Here is a 20741-nt window from a genome sequence, read left to right on the forward strand (position 1 = left end):
CACCTCAGATGCCAATCACTGTTAGGTGCCCAGGTTACCCACACGTCTGTCCGACTTAGCCGTAAATCAGGGTCCCATGACCTCTTCCCCCTTTGGATTCAAGTGATTTGCTAGAGCGGCTCAGAGAAGACAGGGAAACATGGATTTGGTCACCAGTTTATTAGAGGATGTGGTGAAGGATCGGAGGACAGCTGCAAGAGGAGATACACAGGAGAGGTCGGGGAGGCTCCCAGTGCAGGAGTTGCTGTCCCCGTGGGGCTGGGGTGTGTGGGTGTGTTCGCTCCGAACCCTGGTTACTGAGATTCTAATGGACACTTCTCATGTCGTCAGCACAAACCCCAGTTTCAGCCCTTCTCCCCGCTCAAGAGAATGGGGGCAGGGCTGGAAGTTCCAAGTCTCTAACCACGGCTTGGTCTTTCCTGTGGCCAGGAGCCATCCAGGAGCACACCTGGGGCCACCTCGCTGAGCGGAAGACACTCCTATGGCTAGGAAATGTCAAGGGTTTCAGGGGCCCCGTGCCAGGAACAGGGCGGGTGGGGGGAGACCAAGATATAGTTTCTATTATCTAACTCAGCACCTGGCCTGGGCGTGCCGAGGCCCTGCCTTGGGGAGGTTTGCCCCCAGCACTCTTCCTTCCCTCCCCAGCAGTGAGCGCTCAGTCCAGGTGAGGGGGTGGTTTGCAGAGCTGCAGCTCCCTGAGGCAGGCTGTATTACCAGGCCAGCTGGTGACCAGCTCCCATTGTCCACGGAGTGAAGAGGCGGGAGTCCCAGGAACGAGACGGTGCACGGGCAGCCCCTGCATCTGTTATCTGTCCCTCCTGTGTGCACAGGGAGGGACCTGGCCTGAAGGTCCGGGCTGAGCTGGGGGGAGGGGGAGGTGTTTTCTGCCTGGGGCTCTTTGAGGTCTTCTATCAGCACCTCTGGCCGGGGCCATGGAGGTCTGTGCCCAGACGGCCCCGTTGACCCTCTTTCCTGGGGATTCAGGGTGGAGTCCAGCAGCCGGGAGCCTGCCTGGGGACGCAGTGAAGCTGGGTGAAGTCCCACGTGGGTCCCAGAGAACACGGTCGTCCTACGCTGGGACAAGGAGGTAGGGAGACGAGTCTGTCTGGAGGGCTTGGCTCTCCCATCACCCCAGCCAGACCCTCACTCCACCCTGCATCAGATGCCAATCACAAGTAGTAGGTCCTGTAGCTGTGCCCGGTGGCCAGCTGCTGTCTTTGGTTTATCTCGGTGATAAAGAGTTTTAAAGTAGGTAATCCCTTTGGAAGAGAGTGCGGGGAGGCTCGCGGCGCCCTTGCTCACTGCTCTTGCTCTGTGAACTCCAACTCGACAGAATTAGGCCCTCAGCCCAGGGGACTCCCTGGCCCAGCAAACAATTTGGCCCGTCATCCTCCTGCCCTTGCCTGAAACCTGTACCGCAGGGTGAAAGATTATTTCCAGTTGGTTGGCCTCCAGGGCTGTTACGCTTAGACAGCAAGTTGATTTCAGACCAGCCCACTGCACAGAAACCCACATGAGACCCTGACCCTGGGCCCTGCGGCCGAAGAGGTCTGGTCAGAGCTATGAGGGTGGTGCTTCAGCCATGCTCACCGTGGACGACGCTCTGGAGCAGGTCGGGGAGTTTGGCTGGTTCCAGAAGCAAGCCTTTCTGACGCTATGCCTGCTCTCTGCCGCCTTCGCCCCCATCTACGTGGGCATCGTCTTCCTGGCCTTCACCCCGGACCACCGCTGCCGGAGCCCCGGGGTGCCCGAGCTGAGCCGTCGATGCGGCTGGAGCCTGGCCGAGGAGCTCAACTACACGGTGCCGGGCCCCGGGCCCGAGGGCCAGGCCTTCCCCCACCAGTGCCGCCGCTATGAGGTGGACTGGAACCAGAGCGCCCTCGGCTGCGTGGACCCGCTGGCCGGCCTGGCCGCCAACAGCAGCCTCCTGCCTCTGGGCCCCTGTCGGCACGGCTGGGTGTACGACACGCCCGGCTCCTCCATCGTGACCGAGGTACGCGCAGGCCCTGCGCTGGGCCGAGCCTGTGGGTTTCAGGGCCAGGGAGGAAATAGATGACGAAGACTACAAGGTTCAGCTTCACGGCAGGAAAGAGGGAGCGGGGCTGTGTTCCCTGAACTGTAGCATCAGCAGGCTCCAGACTGGGCACTCGGGATTCTTCCCTTGTTTAATCCTGCACAGACTCTGGGTGTTAAAGGAAGAAACTGAGGAGAGACCATCGAGAGCCGGGCCGAGCTGGGTTGTTTGAGCGCGGGTCTCTGGGGAGACCGGGGCTCCTCTTCTCTCTGCCCCGCTGGCTCCTCGGCAGGCCTGCGGAATTCACCTGGGGTCTAGCTTCCCCACTATTAGAATTGTGAAGCGCCCCCCCCCCCGCCCCGCTGCATTCAAGAGCCATGGACACGTGACAGCTAGACACTGGCCTCCTAGCTGGGTGGAAGCTGCCCTGCAGTCAGACAGAATCCCAGCCTTGCCCCGGATTGGCTGAGCGAAACTGAGTAGGTTACTCAACCTCTCTGAGCCTTAGTTTCCTCATCAGTAAACCAGCGATGACAATGCCCTGCCCTCACAGGGGTCAGCATGAAGGTGTTGACCAGACAAGCCGAGCTACGCTGGGTGTCCCACGGACGGCCCACGGGGGAGGGAGATGGCGGCAAAGGCTTTGCCTGCACAGTTTAATGAGTTATCTGAGCGTTTTCTTTGTGAATATTTTAGTAAAAAGGCACCAGGCTTTTTTTCCTTCACAGACCCTTTGGGAAGCGTTGTACCGTGACAAGCGTGGGTACTGGGAATCTAGAAACAGACCAGGACGGGGAAGTATTGTTCTCTGTGTCTGCAGTATACTCTGCTTGGAAAGGGTCAGATGCAAGAATTCATCCACTCAGTCCTCCATCTGTTCATTCAGTAAACGTATTCCGAGCTTTTCCTCTGTTCGGGCACTGGGTGTGATGCCAGGAGGGAGACAGAGAAGAAACCTATGAGGTTTAAGGAATTTGCAGTCTCCAGGGAGTGAGGGACAGATGGCAGTGGTGAGAATAAGACCGGCATCCCAGACCATGTGTGGGAGATGCGGAGGGGCCAGTGGGCTCTAAGGATGGGGATCTTAGCTACTGAGCTGATCATGGGGGTCTTCCAGGAGGAGGTGGCATTTTTTAAAAAATTGAAGTATAGTTAATGTACAATGTTGTGTTAGTTTCAGGTGTACAGCAAAGTGATTCAGGTATACATACCTACATATCTATTTTTTTTCAGATTCTTTTTCCTTTAAGGTTATTACAAAATATTGAGTATAGTTCCCTGTGCTAGACAGTAGGTCCTTAGGAGGTAGCATTTGAATGGAGCCTCGGGTGGTATTTTGAGCAGCAAGGAGGGGGAACAGAGTGGGCGGGGAAGCGTGAGCCAAAGCTCAGGGGAGAGGGAGCCGGTGCTACATTCGGACAGCAATGAGCTGTTAAATTGATTGGAATCCAGGGTCCAGTAGAGGAGTCCCAGGGGAGAATGGTGGTACCAGCTCACCTTCAGGCCAGAGCACTGAGTCCTTACGCAGGTCACCAGATGAAATACAGGACGCCCGTTAAATTTGAATTTCAGGTCAACAGCGAACACTTTTTCAGGATAATTAAGTCCCAGGTATTGTACAACATTTGCTACAATTGTTGTGCAATACCTGGGAACACAACCGAGGCTGAGAATGCAAATACTGCAGGGGGCATCCTTATACTAAAACAAGAGTTGTTCATCTGAAATTCCAATTCAACAGGGCACCATGTTTTTTTTTTTTTTCCTCTAAATCTGGCCACCCTGCCTTTGTGCCAAACAAGGGAGCTCGCCGGTCAGGCAGAGGACAAAGACTGTCCTCGCTGGACCTTGGGGATGGTCCAGGCGCTGGTGGGTGTGGGGCTGGGGGCTTCGTCAGGCGGGGAGAGCCTGAGGAGGCTGAGACATGAGTCCCGGCGGGACTGTCAACCAACATGGTTGTCACAGGAATGAAAAGAAGAACCGATTTAAGAGACACAGGCCCGGCAGGGGCTGGGGGCCAATTTGCCAGAGGGCTCTGGCTGGGAAGGAAGGGGAACCGAGCTCCTGAAAACTGAGGCTAGAACACAGGGCAGCGGCAGTCTGTGCAGGTGTGGGAGCCTGGCCAGGTGGTGGCCTGAGCGGGGCCGTGGACTTGGAGAGGAGGGGACACAGAAACGATTGGCCAACCGTGGGCTTCCAGTTGCCCTACGATCCAGCGTTGGGGAGGCCTGGGAGGGCGAGCTGAGGGGCTGTAGGGTAGAGCTCATCTGGGGACCTGCGGAGTGTGAGGGCCGGTGGGACCCGGCTGGAGGCGATGAAAGGCCATGAGAGCGCGGGCCTTGAGGTCAGCAGCGGGAGCACAATTTCTCCTGGAAGGAGTGGGCTTCCCTCTAACTCTCCCTTCCCACTGCCTCAAAACCCCTTTTGCCCCCCTTCTCATCCAAAGCTGAAGCTTAATTTGGAGAGAATTCACCTTTGTTGTTCATTTCTGCAGAAATAATCTTTAACTTGGCCTTGCCTTGGACATTGGAACCGGCTTAAGGGAGGACGATGAGGCGACCTGTTTGAATACCCGGCTCCGCTACCCCCCTCGTCCTGGGGACGGAGGTCAGGGTCCATCTGGGGCAGGAATGTGCTGTTTCCAACCTTGCCTGATCCCAGGGATCACCTGGATTCTGACCCATATCTGCTGAGACAGAGTCCACGGGAACCTGTATTCTAACGAGGACGCTGGGCGATTCTGTGCTCGGGCGAGCTTGGTGGATACCATGCTGCTCTATAGGTTGTATTCCCACCACACTTCCTGGTCCCAGTGAAATTCCAGCAGGGACAGTGACCCGGCCTAGAACACCCCATCCTGTACTCCCCCTGTGCAGCCCCAGGCTTTCCCCAGGGGCCAGGCTTGTCTTCCTGGTGGCACAGAAGTGTCTGGGGGCAGTGGCAGGGTTTGGGAGCACAGGGCCAGGCAGGCTCACGAGCCTTGCAGATGCCTCCAGACCGAGACCCTCAGCGCAGCTGGGGGCAGAGTCCTCAGGGAAGGCGGGGTTAGCAGGGAAGGCCGGGTGCCCCTTCCTTGAGCTCCGTGAACACTCTGGCTTCTGCACGCCCCCGGGGAAGGATGGTACCCAGGGCATTTCAGGAGGGGTGGCAGGGACATCTTACAAAGATGCTGACTGCAAAGAGTAGAACAAACCCAGGGCAAAAAAACCGGTGGCCTGCGGCTTTGGTGAAATCTAGAATGCACCGAAAGTCGTCTTGGGCGGAGTGGGCGGAGGCTGCAAAGAGGCAGCTGCAGGTGCAGGCCTGGGACAGCTAGATAACACCCAGGAGTGGCCTCCCCCGCATTCTGCTGACAGGGACCAGGTGGCAGGAAAGCCAAAGATCTGCAGGAGGAGCTTCCTGGCGAGGGCGTTTTCAGCTGAATTTTAAAGGGAATAAACACCTGGACCGGCAGAGAACGGGAGCTACTGGTATCTCATCCTGTCTCTCAGATCTGAGCTACTCTTGCGAGCAGACAGCGGGCTCTGGGCATGAGACCGATGGTAGCGCGAGCTCAGTATTAGTTTCTGAAAGTCCAGTGGTAGCAAGGAGTTTTACCTGTGTTTTTTTAACAGTGCTCATGACGGAGCCCCGGGACCCGGAAAAGGGCATGGCTCGTGTAGGCGACTTCAGATCTTTAAAGGTGGTGGGTACAAAGCCTCCACTGAGAAAGTTAAATGGTTTACTATCTACCAAACCATGTGCACATGATCTGTCCCTGCAGTGCCTGCACTAGCTCTGTGACGGCGACAGGACGGGCACCACACACCTATCAGACTGGGAAACTGGGAGACTAAGGCCCAAAGTTGCTAAGTGATCTCCCTGCATCACACCCCACAGTGTCGCCTGGTGGGGCGGAACCAGGACTCCAAAGTGTCCCTGGACACCACCCAGCTGGTGCTGTGCCAGGAATGGGGAGGCGAGGGCCCCGGCTGCTACCCCGCAGCCCCTCTCGCGTCCCTGGGGCGCCGTCCTGCTTTCTGCACCGCTGAGCTCTAAGCGGTGATGCTCCCGCATTCGGGCCTCCCAGCTTGCCCAGGCGTGTGGGCATCACCACGCGTGTGCCAGGCATGGAGGGAACCCCGCACACACCAGTGTCCTTCCCCAGGGAACCCGCTCCTGCCTCTGCCTAGGTCTTTCCCCCTCAATCCCTGCCTCTGAGTCTCCTGCCACCCCTGGGTCCCCCTCACCCCACTCCCTGCACACTGTGCAGCACACAGGCTGCTCCCTAGAAGCTCCCGCCGCCGGGCCTGTGTGTCTTTGCTCAGCGATTCTCGTGTTGACACTCACAGCTCCATCAGTCATGACCAATTTACATAATTATGGGTAGAATTTACATAATTAAACATATAATTAATATGTACTTAATTAAGGGCCTTGACCAACTCTGGAAAACATTTATTTTACCACATTTATGTCTTTGGATAATTACTTTGCTGTATTTCCTTTAGAAACCTTCCCTTTTGGCCATGCTGTCTTTTGATAGCTGTCAGCGGCACTTGACAACAGCCTCTTTAGTGTATATTGAGGGTAAAGCCACGATAAATATATTAGGCATATAATGACATTGACTGAGATTCACCAGAAACCTTGAATTTGTCTTATGAAAATGTGGTAAAGAGAAAAAGGTGTGAAGCACCTGGGGGATCCCACATTTTGTGTTGTACGTTTACATTGTCCGGAGGGAGGATGGAAGGTGTAGTTTGACTCACAAACGGTCTTGTGTTTTCGGCCCCTCCGACCGCGGTGTGACCCGCAGTTTAACCTGGTGTGCGATGACTCTTGGAAGGTGGACCTCTTTCAGTCCTGTGTGAATGTGGGCTTCTTCCTGGGCTCTCTGGGCGCCGGCTACATTGCAGACAGGTACGTAAAGGCCGATCCGACTAAACAGCACCAACACCATGGAGAGAATGGACTTTAGGGGCCAATGGCGGGATAACGTGGCCAGTGGGAATCTTTGCAGAAGTTGAGGGAGACAAGACATGACAGCGAGTGCTTTGGACTTTGTGGGGCAGCAGGACGGAGGCAGGTGGGGATTTAGGATGGGTTTCAGAGGTTGAAACTGCACGCAGAGTGTGTATAGCTGGGGTGTGGGGCTGAGAGGAAGGGGGACAAAGCCACTGTTTATGCTTCTAGCAGATGGGTGGAGGCGGGCAGGGCCATTTTTTGAGATGGGACAGAACAGGTTAGGGACAGCCTCGGTTGCTGCTTTTTGGGGTGAAGCGGGTGGGAGCAAGCAAGAGTTCTGTCTTGGGGCTTCCCTGGTGGCGCAGTGGTTGAGAGTCCGCCTGCCGATGCAGGGGACACGGGTTCGTGCCCCGGTCTGGGAAGATCCCACATGCCGCGGAGCGGCTGGGCCCGTGAGCCATGGCCGCTGAGCCTGCGCGTCCGGAGCCTGTGCTCCGCAACGGGAGAGGCCGCGACAGTGAGAGGCCCGCGTACCGCAAAAAAAAAAAAAAAAAAAAAAAAAAGAGCTCTGTCTTGGAAGTGGTAAGATTGGAGATGTGTTCAGGGTAGCCTGTGAGACAGAGAAGAGCTGCCAAGTAGGCAGCTGGATTATGAGGTTTGGGCTAGAGTTAAATACTTGGGATTTGTCACCGGCAATTGGTATTTAAAGCTATAAACCATGTCTGAGATAAGCGAGGAGAGGGCATATGGAGAGAAGAGCCACATGTAGGAGTTGGTGGGCAATGGCAGTGTCAGTGGAAGGTTGAAGGTAAGTGAGAGATGAGAGAGTGGATTTTTGTGTGTGGACGACTCTTCCCCACACACCCCCCCACCCCGTATTTCCTTAAAGCACCCCGTGTTTCCTTAATTTCATCTTTACATGTGGGAAGAAGTTGGAGTGAATTTTTCAGTCACAATAGATTAGAATATTTTTAGCATTTATTTATTTATTTTCAGGAGTAGATAATTTTCATGTATGAGTTTAAAAAATATATATTTGTTTTGTTTCTTAAATTCCACATATGGGTGAGATCACATGGTATATGTCTTTCTCTGTCTGACTACTTTCACTTAACATAATACCCTCTACGTCCATCTATGTTGTCACAAATTTATTCTTTTCTATGGTTGAGTAATATTGCATTATTTTATATATATATATATATATGTATATACATACACACACACACACACACCAAATCTTTATTCATTCATCCATTGATGGACATTTAGGTTGCTTCCATATATTGGCTATTGTAAATAATGCTGCCATAAACATAGAGGTGCAGATATCTTTTTGAATTAGTGTTTTTATTTTCTTTGGAAAAATACCCAGATGTGGAACTGTTGGATTGTATGGTAGTTCCATTTTAAATTTTTGGAAGAAACTCCACACTGTTTTCCATAGTGGCTGCATCAATGTACATTCCCACCAACAGTGTACTAAGGTTCCCTTTTCTCCACATCCTTGTCAACACTTGTTATTTATTGTCTTTTTGATAATAGCCATTCTGATAGGTGTGAGGTGATATCTTGTAGTTTTGATTTGCATTTCCCTGATGATTAGTGATGTTGAGCATCTCTTCATGTGTTTGTTGGCCATCTGTATGTCTTCATTGGAACAATGTCTATTCAGATCCTCTGACCATTTTAAAATCTGGTTGTTTGTTTTTTTGATATTGAGTTGTATGAGCTCTTTATATATTTTGGATATTAACCACTTATCAGATATATTGTTTGCAAATATCTTCTTCCATTCTGTAGACAGCCTTTTCATTTTGTTGATAGTTTCTTTTGCTGTGCAAAAGCTTTTTAGTTTGATGGAGTACCATTTGTTTGTTTTTGCTTTTGTTTTCCTTGCCTGAGGAGACATATCCAAAAAATATTGCTAAGACTGATGTCAAAGAGCCTACTGCCTATGTTTGCTTCCAGGAGTTTTGTAGTTTCAGGTCTTACATTTAAGTCATTAATTCATTTTGAGTTTATTTTTGTATATAGTGTGAGAAAGTAGTCTAGTTTGATTCTTTTGCATGTAGCTCTCCAGTTTTCCCACCATCAGTTATTGAGGAGGCTGTCTTTTTCTTATTGTATATTCTTGTCCCCTTTTTCATAGATTAATTGACATATAAGTGTGGGCTTTTTTCTGGGCTCTCTATTCTGTTCCACTGATCTATGTGCCTGTTTTTGTGCCAGTACCATAGTGTTTTGATTACAGTGGCTTTGTAGTATATTTTGAAATCAGGGAGCCTGATACCTCCAGCTTTGTTCTTCTTTCTCAAGATGGTTTTGGCTATTTGGAGTCTTTTGTGTTTCCATACAAATTTTAGAATTATTTGTTCTACTTACATGAAAAATGTCATTGGTATTCTATGGTATTGTATTGTATTGAATTCAATACATTGTATTGAATCTGTAGATTGCCTTGAATGAAGTATAGTCATTTTAACAATATTAATTCTTCCAATCCATGAGCATAGTATATCTTTCCATTTTTTTGTATTGTCTTCAATGTTTTCATCAATGTCTTATAGTTTTCTGAGTACACATCTTTTACTTCCTTGGTTAGATTTATTCCTAGGTATTTTATTTTATTTTTGATGCAATTGTAAATGGGATTGTTTCCTTAATTTCTCTTTCTGATAGTTTGTCATTACTGTATAAAAATGCAACAGATTTCTGTAAATTAATTTTGTAGCCTGTAACTGCTGAATTCATTGATTAGTTCTAATAGTTTTTTTGGTGGCATCTTTAGTATTTTCTACATATAGTATGTCTTCTGCAGTGACTGTTTTACTTCTTCTGTTGGATTCCTTTCTTCTTTCTTTTCTTTCTTTCTTTCTTTCTTTCTTTCTTTCTTTCTTTCTTTCTTTCTTTCTTTCTTTCTTTCTTTCTTTCTTTCTTTCTTTCTTTCTCTTTTCTTTCTTTCTTTTTTTGTCTGATTGCTGTGGCTAGGACTTCCAATATCATGTTGAGTAAAAATGGTGAGAGTAGATATCCTTGTCTTGTTCCTGATCTTAGAGGAATTTCTTTCAGCTTTTCACCACTGAGTATGATGTTGGCTGTGTGTTTGTCATATATGGCCTTTATTATGTTGAGGTATGTTCCCTCTATGCTTACTTTCTGGAGAGTTCTCCATTATAAATGGAGGTTGAATTTTGTCAAAAGCCTTTTCTGTAACTATTGAGATGATCGTATGGTTTTTATTCTTCAATTTGTTAACGTGGTGTATCACATTGATTGATTTGCAGATATAGAACCATCCTTGTATCCTTGAGATAAATCCTGCTTGATCATGGTGTATGATTTTTTTTAATGTATTGTTGTATTTGGTTTACTAATATTTTTTTGAAAACTTTTGCATCTATGTTCATCAGTGGTATCGGCCTGTCATTTTCTCTTTTTGTGGTGTCTTTGACTGATTTCAGTATCAGGATGATGCTGGCCTCTTAGAATGAGCTTGGAAGCATTCCTTTCTCTTCAATTTTCTGGAATAGTTTGAACAGGATAGGTGTTAACTCTTCTTTAAACGTTTGGTAGAATTCACCTGTGAAGCTGTCTGGTCCTGGGTTTTTGTTTGTTGGGAAATTTTTTTAAAAATTACTGAGTCCATTTCATTACGGGTAATTGGTCTGTTCATATTTTCTATTTCTTCCTGATTCAGCCTTGAGAGATTGTATATTTCTAGAAGTTTATCCATTTCTTCCAGGTTGTTCATTTTTTTGGTGTATAATGATTCATAGTAATCTCTTATGATCCTTTGTATTTCTGTGGTGTCAGTTGTAACTTCTTTTTCATTTCTGATTTTATTAATTTGAGCCCTCTGTCTCTTTTTCTTGATGAGTCTGGCTAAAGATTTATCAATTTTGTTTATCTTTTCAAAGAACCTGCTCTTAGTTTCATTGACTTTTTCTATTGTTTTCTTAGTCTCTATTACACTTATTTCTGCTCTGATCTTTATAATTTCTTTCCTTCTACTAACTTGGGTTTTATCTGTTCTTCTTTTTCTAGTTCCTTTAGGTGTAAGGTTAGGTTGTTTATTTGAGATTTTTCTTGTTTCCTGAGGTAGGCTTGTATCACTATAAACTTCCCTCTTAAAACTGTTTTTGCTGCATCCCATAGGTTTTAGATCATTGCATAGATGACTCTTTAAAACAAGATGGCTGTGAAGGAAATGTGGAAGTGGAGAGGTGAAGGGTCCAGGAAGATGAGAACAATATCATGGAGAGAGCAAGGAACCAAAGGGGCTCAGTCAAGGGCTGGACCCAAGTGCAGTGGGTGAGGCTGCCTTTGGGAGGAGACACCGGAGAAAACGGATGCTGGTACTATTATGTCTGAACATTCTTGGGTAAGAAGATGTGGGCTTCAGACAAGAAGTGTCTCTATATAGAAGTTTGAGGCAAGAAGACATGGAGTAGATAAATGAAGTAGACATGCTGGAAGCCAGGAAGGAGGATGACAGGGAAAGGCAGAGGGCTTGCTGGGCCTGGTGGGGAGAGATCCTGGGTGTGGGCAAGTTCAATGTAACCACATAAGAGGTTGGTCCCTTCCTTCCTTGCCTTACTGCCAGAGAATGTGGGATAAGATTTAAAAGATCGAATCAATAAAGCACAATTATGGGATGAAGTTTTAGCAAATAATTTGCCCATTTTATTCATGAAAAAGGAAGGGAAAAACGCTTTTCAATAGTTATCCTATTAGGGGCTTTCCTGGTGGTGCAGTGATTAAGAATCCACCTGCCAATACAGGGGACATGGGTTTGAGCCCTGGTCTGGGAAGATCCCACATGCCGCGGAGCAACTAAGCCTGTGCGCCACAACTACTGAGCCTGCGCTCTAGAGCCCGTGCTCCACAACAAGAGAAGCCACTGCAATGTGAGGCCCACACACTGCAACAAAGAGTAGCCCTCGCTCACAGCACCTAGAGAAAGCCCACACGCAGGAACAAAGACCCAACGCAGACAAAAATAAATAAAATAAAATAAATAAGTTTATTAAAAAATATTTATACTATTAGAACTGAAGGTTTTCCCAGAAAAACTAGTATGACCATCGATAAGACTAACTATGTGGGGGAAAAGCCTGGCTTCTGGTGCACCCTGTTAATAACAATACAGTCTGTTAAATACAAAGGTAACGAGAGGAGATGAGTCTGAGAAGCAGGAGAGTCAGTGAGGGAGGCCACTCATCCTTGGCTGCGATGCCATGCTGCTGAGAGCGCTCAGGATTCCTCTTCAGTGTGGCTTAATGAACCCCGCAAGAGCCGCTGGTCGCTGTTCACTGAGGATGGACAAGGTCAGGCTTTGAGGAGGGGCAGTGATCAACGGACTGCATGGTCCCTCAGAAAAACTGTCTTGTCTCCCACGAGAGACACTTGCTGTCCCTGTGAACACTCAATACTCACCTCACCTCGCTGTCTCTTTGCCTCTGAAGGTTTGGCCGTAAAGTATGCCTCTTGGCCACCACCCTCATCAGCGCCATCTTGGGCGTCCTGACGGCCGTTGCTCCAGACTACACGTCCCTGCTGCTCTTCCGCCTGGGGCAGGGGCTGGTCAGCAAGGGCAGCTGGACGGCTGGTTACACCTTGAGTAAGCACCTGCTGGCCTGAGGTTTCCACACACTTTAAGGAGCCACGGAAGTCAGGTGGTGGGGTAGAATGGGATGAAGCCGAATGTGGAGGTGGGTTTTTTTGGGGAAGAGGATGTTTGCAGGGTCTAGAGAAAGGGTGGTCATTCCAGCTGTATTCGTTGTCTGCGTGACTAGGGCTGGGCATGCTGTCAGGATGGCCTCCTTCTCTCTCTCTCTTGCTCGCTCTCTTTCTTTCTGTTTGAGAGACACTTATATAACCACTTTAATAAATCAGTGTTTCCTATCAACTAATCCATTTGGGAAAAGAAGATCACATGTGATGTGGTTACAACGATGGGGGTGTGCAGGAAGGGGAGACAGGTGGGAGAGTATTTTAACATTTTAAATAGGAAAGAACCAGCATCTTTCAAAGTAAATACAACAAACTCAACTGGTTTGAAGGACACTGAACAGTTAGGAGAGAAGACATAGAGGAAATAAAAGAAGAGATAAACATAATGATTTTAAAAAATGAAGTGCAAAGCAATGTAATTCTATATACTATTTTTTTTTCCGAATTTTCTCTGAAGGGTAAGAATAGAAAATGAAAAATACTTCCTTAGAAGAAGGTAGTATAAGAACCATCTGTGCTTCCCTCAGCCGGTTTTGGGCACGTCAGACAGCAGTGAGGATAACCCACATTTCTGCCATGTCGTGCCGTCTCTGAAGACGAAGTCCTATGGCTTGGCATCCTGAGAAACAGTTCACTAGAGCCAAGAAAAATCATATTCCTCCCTTGAGAAACCATGAACACGCCGGCTAAGTGTAGTGAGTTCACATATTTAGTGAGAGCCCGGCCACCTGTATGCTGAACGTGCACTACTTGGCCCGTGGTGAAGAGGATTAATTTTGAGGTCAAAGCTACACCCAACACGGACCGGCTGTGTGGGCTTACAGACAAGTTCCATAACCTCTCCGTGCCTCAGGCTCCTCCGCATGGGAATGACAAGGCTGTGAGGTAGACGAGGTGCCCCAGGTGTAGCCTAGAGGGACTCCTCCCTGCAGCACGCGCACCTGCTGCCACTTGGCAGGCAGGGGGCGAGATGGGGTGCCAAGAGGGATAAGGCCCCCGTCCTCCCTCAAGGAGCTCAAAGGCTAGAGAGAAAGGGAGACCCACTGGGAACCCCATTTACCCGCGGTGGAGCGAGAGCTACCCCTGGCCTCGTTCTTCCCGCGGCTGTCCCTGCTTGCTGTGGGCCACACATCCCCTGGTCCTGTGCACGCTGCTCCTGCGCAGTCCCCTGTATTGACTCCTCTTCTGCTCCCCGACCCCTCAACGTGGCAGGACCCAGGAGACTGTGCTCCCCCATCCCCCAGTCTGTCCCACCTATGCCCCCTCCCCAGCCCTGCTGTCCCCTTTACTTTCAAAATCCCTCCGGAACCCCATCATCTCACTCCTCCGCTGTCTGCACGGCTCCCAGACACCAGCGTCACCTCACCTCCACGGTGGTCTCCCTGTGGCACCTACAGGCAGCAGCACAGCGAGTCTTTAATAGACGTGGGATCGCGTCACCCCTGTGCCGCGGCGGCTCTGCGTTTCCCGCAGTGGAAGCCAATGTTCTGGGCAAGCCTGTGAGGCCCCCCAGGAGGGCGCATTGCCCCACTGACGGGGTCCTCGTCCACAGGGCCACCGCGCTGCTGTTTCCTCTGCCTGGAACTCGCTTCGCCCTTCTGTGTTTGGCTAAACTCCCTCAACTCTTGCAGGTCTTGGCTCAAATGTCATGCACGAGCTCCACCCCACTGCTCTCTGAAAATCTGCACCCCCTCCACCCTGGACCCTCCTGAATCCCCTCGGGCCATCTACCTTCTCTCTCCGCACAGCGCGCAGCGCGTTATGACCGGCTGTGACTTCTCTCTTGTGTGTGTCGTCCACCATCTCTCACGAGAATGCGGGCTTAGGAGGGCAGGACTCTGCCGACTGAGCTCACGATACATCCAAACACCCACAACACGCCCAGGTCCCTGGCGGGCACGCAAAGACCGTCGTGAAATTGACGAGCGCTCCCGGGGGTCGTGGAAAATAGTCCAGCTCGGCCTGGAGCCGATGGGAGGAAGGCTCCGGGGAAGAGAGCCCGGCAGACTGAATCCTGCCGCGTGAAAAGGAGAACTCCAGACGGCAGATGGGGGGTTTCCAAAAGGGGCGGCTGCAGGAGAGCCGGGACTAAAGGACTGGGCCTCGTGGGGAGGAGACGGAAGGGCGTTTGGGGAAGGAGCCCCGGAGGCGCACGGAGGAGGCGGGGGCGCGCCGCCCTGGCTTCTCTCCTCGGTGGAGCTCACCAGTGACGCTTCTCCTGTTTCAGTCACAGAATTCGTGGGCTTGGGCTACAGAAGAACGGTGGCGATCCTCTACCAGGTGGCGTTCACGGTGGGGCTCGTGCTGCTCTCCGGGCTGGCCTACGCGGTCCCTCACTGGCGCTGGCTGCAGCTGGCCGTGTCTCTGCCCACCTTCCTCCTCCCGCTGTGCTACTGGTACTGTGTCCTCGCGGGGACCCCGTCTTCCCGGCGGCCAGGGCGGCCCTACCCGCAGGCCTGGGGCTTACAGCCATCTGTGCCGTTTGGGGAGCTCTGTCACATTCCCCCGGGGGCGCTGCCCTCAAATAGAGCTTCTTTCAACTCGCGTCCCCAAGATAGAGGCTGGGATGCTACGAGTCAGACAGAAGGGCGCCGAGTCACAAAGGAGGCATCTGCTGTCTGTCGAGTGAATGAAGGGATGAAAGGATCTTTGGGGAGTGTGCACATTAAACCGTTAGGAACAAAACCCGTTCAAGTGAGCTGTTAATCTTATTAGCTGTCAGCCCTTGGCAGGGTGAAGGGAGGGGCAACTAGACAGCTGAGTTTTTATTGTGGGGGAGGGAAGTGGGGGTCGGTGGGGGGGGGCGTGGTAGCAGAGAGGTTTGTGGAGAGAACGATCGCGTCCATGCAGCTTTCGTCACCGTTTTGCTGAGGGCAGATCTTATCCGTGGGAGGCATCGAGTCCACCCAGTTTCTCAAACCTGCGGCTCTAAGCACACTCCCGTCCGGGAAGAGCCTGCTCCCTCCTTGTCAGTGTGAAACAAGGGGCCCTCCAGTGACGGGACCCCCTGGCTGAGTCCCGATGGCCGGGCTGGGTGAGACTATACCTGTGTGTTTTCAGATGACCAGAGATTCCCAGTCTTTGACTTTATAACATCCCTGTCCCATTTAAAATAAACACCATGGTGTACTTGATGCTAAAAAAAAAGTGACTATAGTTTATTTTGTTTTGGAAATATTTTGAGACATGTTCCACAGCCCCTGTCTTACGAGGAGGCAGCGACTGTATCGCAAGGGGTGGGGCATGTGGAGCATGTGTTATGTGTGAGAGATTTCCTGGGGTGGGGAGAAGGGCTGCTGGCTTCCAGGAGAGAATGGGACCCCCGCCCCACCGGATGAAGGCTACATAGGAAGCGATGGTTCTCTTCTGGTCCGTCAATCCTAGCAGGTGGCACTAAGACCACGAGTGACTCACAGAGCTCCTGTGTGGGCTCTGGGCCAGCACACAGTGGCCCCAGATGCTCGTCCACCAGACGCTTGAGGAATCACAGTCCCATCGTGAGCCCCTGATCGGGGCTTAACATCAGATGAGCTCCGCGGAAAATGAGACGTAGTGATGATGTGTGTCCACAGGTTTGTGCCCGAGTCTCCCCGATGGCTGTTATCACAAAAGAGAAACACTCAAGCAGTAAAGATAATGGACCACATAGCCCAGAAGAATGGGAAATTGCCCCCTGCCAACCTCAAGGTGACAGCCCAGCAGCGGGTTTCTCCCGTCACTGAACTTTGGGTTGCATTTATCACTTAGAGCATGCCTGTGGGGCTGCCTTGGGAGGCAAGAGGGCACTGGTGACATTTGGGGTGATGGGTGTGGCGGGCAGCCATGCGAGGACCGACCTTGGAGCGGGGGCCGGGAAAGGGGACCCTGATGGCGTTTCCTGCTCACGGCAGCTTGGGTGCAGCTGACGCCCTGACTCCTTCCTAGATGCTGTCTCTCAAAGAGGATGTCACTGAAAAGCTGAGCCCCTCGTTTGTAGACCTGTTCCGCACGCCGCACCTGAGGAAGCACACCTTCATCCTGATGTACCTGTGGTAAGGGCCCTTTCCGACGCCTGTCCCCAGATGGAACTGGTGGGCTTACCTGCATACCCGGGTACAAGTTAAAGACAGTGGAACAACTCAGGTGGAAAAAGAGAAGCATGAAAAGGAATTTCCAGATGTTTCTAGTGGTCAGAGAGCCCTTAAAAAGACACCTGATTTCTTCCTTGAGGATTGCATAGTAGAGGAAGGGCCTCATTTTAGTAAGAAGAAATTCTTACATAGGAGAGGTCAACAGTAAGCTGGACGGAGGGTTCTCAAGGTTGCCTCAAATCCCACACGTCTCGTCTTTGGGGAGTAGCCGAGTCTTGACATAGCGTCAGAAGGTGGATGAGATGTCAGTGGCTCTTGGTGCTTTCACGGAGGAAGAGCCCTTCCTCGCATCTAAGACCTTTATAGACCCCGATGAGAGTATCAGTGCTTTTTTTCACCCCCCGATTAGGAAACTCACATCCAGATTCACCCATGTACCCCCGGCACACCCCCAGGGCTGCATCCACCTCCCAGGTAGCTACCTGGAGACGGGGTCTCCGCGCTCTTTCCTCAAGGGGCGCCGGGTCAGCTCCCGACATCAGGGCTTTCTCCTCAGCACGAGGGAGGTTGTTCAGTTACTCCCCGAATGCCGGGGCTGAGTAGCTGCACCCTGGGCTTCCCTTCCACTGGAGTCGCTCTGCTGCCCTGCCCTTGTGTGCCCTTCCATGAAATCAGGGTTCCAACTAAGAGGGCAGCCCCTGGCACCCTCAGTAATTACTTGCTGAAGGTTGAATGAATGACCACTGTTCCACAGAGTCCATCCCAGCTTCCTTAGATGCCAGGTTAACCTGACCCTGTCCCGGCAGCCCCGGTCACTGTGTCTCCGGGCAGGCCCAGGAGTCCTGTGCCCGCTACGTGATGGGCCTCTGCAAACACCCCGGGTGCCTGGTGCATTTCTCATGATGCTCAGTATTCGACTCAGCAATGTCTCTTCGGTGTGGAGGCCCGGGACGCTGCAGATAGGAGGGCTTGCTCCCCTCCTATGTTACTCCACGGCCCACTTCCATCCCCTAAGCACTCCTGTCAAGGTGGTGGTTTTGTCCCCTCTGCTGTCTTACGCTCCTCCACGCAATCCTTGGGCAGATTCTGCTCTGTCTTGCAAATATACTGAGACTCTGCCATTCCCCGTCACCTGCTCTCTCAGGTCCCCCTGGGAGTGTCGTGATCTCTCGTCCGTGTTGTTGGGGCAGCCTCCTCGCTGGTGGTCTGCCCCCACTCCTGTCCCCCCAGGAACTGCTCACAAAGCAGGCAAAGGTCACGGCCCGGGTCACCCCCTCGTCCACATCCTCACCGGCTTCCTAGTCCACCGAGAAGAAAACCAGATTCCTTCCTACAAGGCCTCACGCGCCCTGGCCCCTGGACCCCTTCTCCTGCTGTCCCCTCCCCTCCCCCCTGCCCCCCCATCCACTCCATTCATCACAGCATCTCGGGAGGGGTGCCCATCACTTCCTGGCTGTGTGACTGTCAGGCAGCTTCGTGATCTCTGTGACTCAGTTTCCTCATCAGCCAGTGGATGTAATGATAGGACCTACTCACAGGCCTGTTGGAAGAATTAATGAGATAATATGTATAAAGGGCTTATGCCTGACAACTACAAATTGCTGTGTGTTTTAATGTGTGCATGCAATTCGCGGGTCCTGCCAAGAGACGGCAGCCCTGCACATTTGTTAACTGTTGCTAGTTTTTTGTTTGTTTTGGGGGGTCTTTTTGGACAGAAAATTCAGGGTTCTCCATTCCTTTCTCTTGAATCAGTCTCTTTGTGGGTTAAAGGTGACCGTTCCCATTTAACCGGCTAAGCTAACCAGCATGGAGGACCCTACCGGGCTCATCTTAACTCACTGAGTTGCTGCCAGGGCCTTCCTTCTTGTATTCTTTTTCTTTTTTAATTTACATTTAAAAAAATATTTATTTATTTGGCTGCGTCGGGTCTTAGTTGTGGCACACAGGATCTTTGTTACAGCATGCAGGATAAGTGGGCTCAGTAGCTGTGGCGCGTGGGCTTAGTTGCCCCGCAGCAGGTGGGATCTCAGTTCCCCGATCAGGGATCGAACCTGCGTCCTCTGCATTGGAAGCCGGATTCTTAACCACTGGACCACCAGGAAAGTCCTCTTGTATTCTTGACCCTTTGGTTCAACCAGGAATAATTTAGGACTAGAAACAAAAGCATCCCATGCTTCTCTGGGTGCAGCTTTATAAAACCAGGGGGTATAGTAATGAGAAACATATGCTGTGATCTCAGTTTTGGAGCTGATGGGCAATTGGCATTTCTATAAGAAAATAATTTCTTATCCACCTAAATCTCTTCTCACAGTGTGAATACAGTCGACCCCCCACATCTGCAGGTTCTGCCTCTGGGCATTCACCCAACTGCAGATCAAAAATATCTGAAAAAAATTCCAGAGAGTCCCCAAAAGCAAAACTTGAATTTGCTGCATGCTAGCAACTATTTACATAGCATTTACATTATATTAGGTATAATAAGTTATTTAGAGATGATTTCAAGTATACAGGAGGATGTGCATAAGTTCTATGCATATACTACGCCAATTTATACAAGGGTCTTAAGCATCCTTGGATCTTGGTATCCCGGGGGCTCCTGGAACCAATCCCCAAAGGATAGTGAGGAACAGCTGTACCGGTAGAATCATTCAACGTTCCAAAATTATGTAGTTTGACCAAAAGTGACACATGGGACTCTCTGAATTCCCCCCTGAGTGGGAGTGGCTGTGCTGGTCCCCATCGGTCTGTGTGCCATTTTCTGTGACACTGCTATTCTTTCCTCCAATATGGATGAAGGGGTCGTGCAGCGGGAAATGAGGTAAAAAGAGTAAGGGGATAGTGCCTGTTAAAGATGGTGTGATGTGTGGAGGGAGGACCACTGTGGAGCTGGAAAGACTTGGCCGACTTCTCCACCCTGGTGTGTTCTGGGTCCTTGCCCTTGGAGAGACAACAATGACAGCAGTAAAATCTCATCTTCACTGAGTGCCCACTCTGTGCCCGGAACTATACTGAGCACGTCTTGTCCATTACCTCAATGAATTCTCAAGACAACCCAAATTCACAGCTGAAGGAATTGAGGCGCAGAGAGGTTAGTTAACTTACTTAAGACCACACAGCTCATACAGCAGTCTGATTCCTGAAACTGCTCACTCACCACTGCCTTCTCCTGCCCGTCCCCTTGGAGGCCATTGGAGCATCTGATGAGGTAGGGCATATGCAGTGCTCAGGGCAGGGCCAGCACCCAGGTGCGCGGTAAACAGTAGCTACCATTGTTTGCCATTTCTCGAAAACGGGAACCTATCCTGTAAGTCACACCCTCCCATAAATTGTGAAAGGAGGGTCTCATCGAGGGCCCCTCAAGGGCCCCTTTCTTGATTTTGATCCCCCTCTTCTCATATCGCTCTAGAACATTCTACACCCAGCTCGCGGTGTCCTTTATCCTCCCAGCCAGAATCCTAAATCTCCCCTCCTCCGAGGAGCTTGCCTTTGACCCGGCCTCTCCTCCCTGCTCAGGCTCACCAGCTCCGTACTCTACCAGGGCCTCATCATGCACATGGGCGTCACCGGCGGGAACCTCTATCTGGATTTCTTCTACTCTGCTCTGGTCGAATTCCCGGCGGCCTTCATCATCCTCGTCACCATCGAGCGCTTCGGCTGCCTCTACCCGCTGGCTGGGTCCAATCTGGTGGTGGGGGCAGCCTGCTTCCTCATGATCTTTATCTCACACGGTGAGTGGTCCACTTTCATCATCTTCCGGGTCATTGAATTGTGGGAATGGTGTGTTAACTCTTTCATAAGCCTCTGGCACAGACACAAAGACAAGGCATTACCCGAGTCTAGAATCATTTTTTAAAACATTTACGTTGAGGTATAACATACGTACAATGAGCCCATTATAAGTGTTCAAGCCAGTGAATTTTTACATAAGTGTATGTCTGGGCACCACGACCTACAAAAAGATAAAGAACATTGCC

General features: G+C 50.7%; 1 protein-coding gene across 1 annotated transcript in view; it reads left to right on the plus strand.

Moving 5' to 3' along the window:
• The first annotated feature begins 1582 nt into the window (after window positions 1-1582).
• Window positions 1583-20741, plus strand: part of LOC115851268 (solute carrier family 22 member 1) — a 32862-nt gene continuing 13703 nt past the window's right edge. Inside the window, exons 1-7 of the mRNA XM_030853003.2 lie at window positions 1583-1993; window positions 6813-6916; window positions 12430-12584; window positions 14925-15093; window positions 16270-16384; window positions 16622-16728; window positions 20281-20495. Coding sequence (XP_030708863.1) covers window positions 1583-1993; window positions 6813-6916; window positions 12430-12584; window positions 14925-15093; window positions 16270-16384; window positions 16622-16728; window positions 20281-20495 — 1276 coding nt within the window. The remainder of the gene's footprint in view (window positions 1994-6812; window positions 6917-12429; window positions 12585-14924; window positions 15094-16269; window positions 16385-16621; window positions 16729-20280; window positions 20496-20741) is intronic.

The sequence above is a fragment of the Globicephala melas genome, chromosome 14, assembly GCF_963455315.2.
Source record: "Globicephala melas chromosome 14, mGloMel1.2, whole genome shotgun sequence".
NCBI classification, from domain to species: domain Eukaryota; kingdom Metazoa; phylum Chordata; class Mammalia; order Artiodactyla; family Delphinidae; genus Globicephala; species Globicephala melas.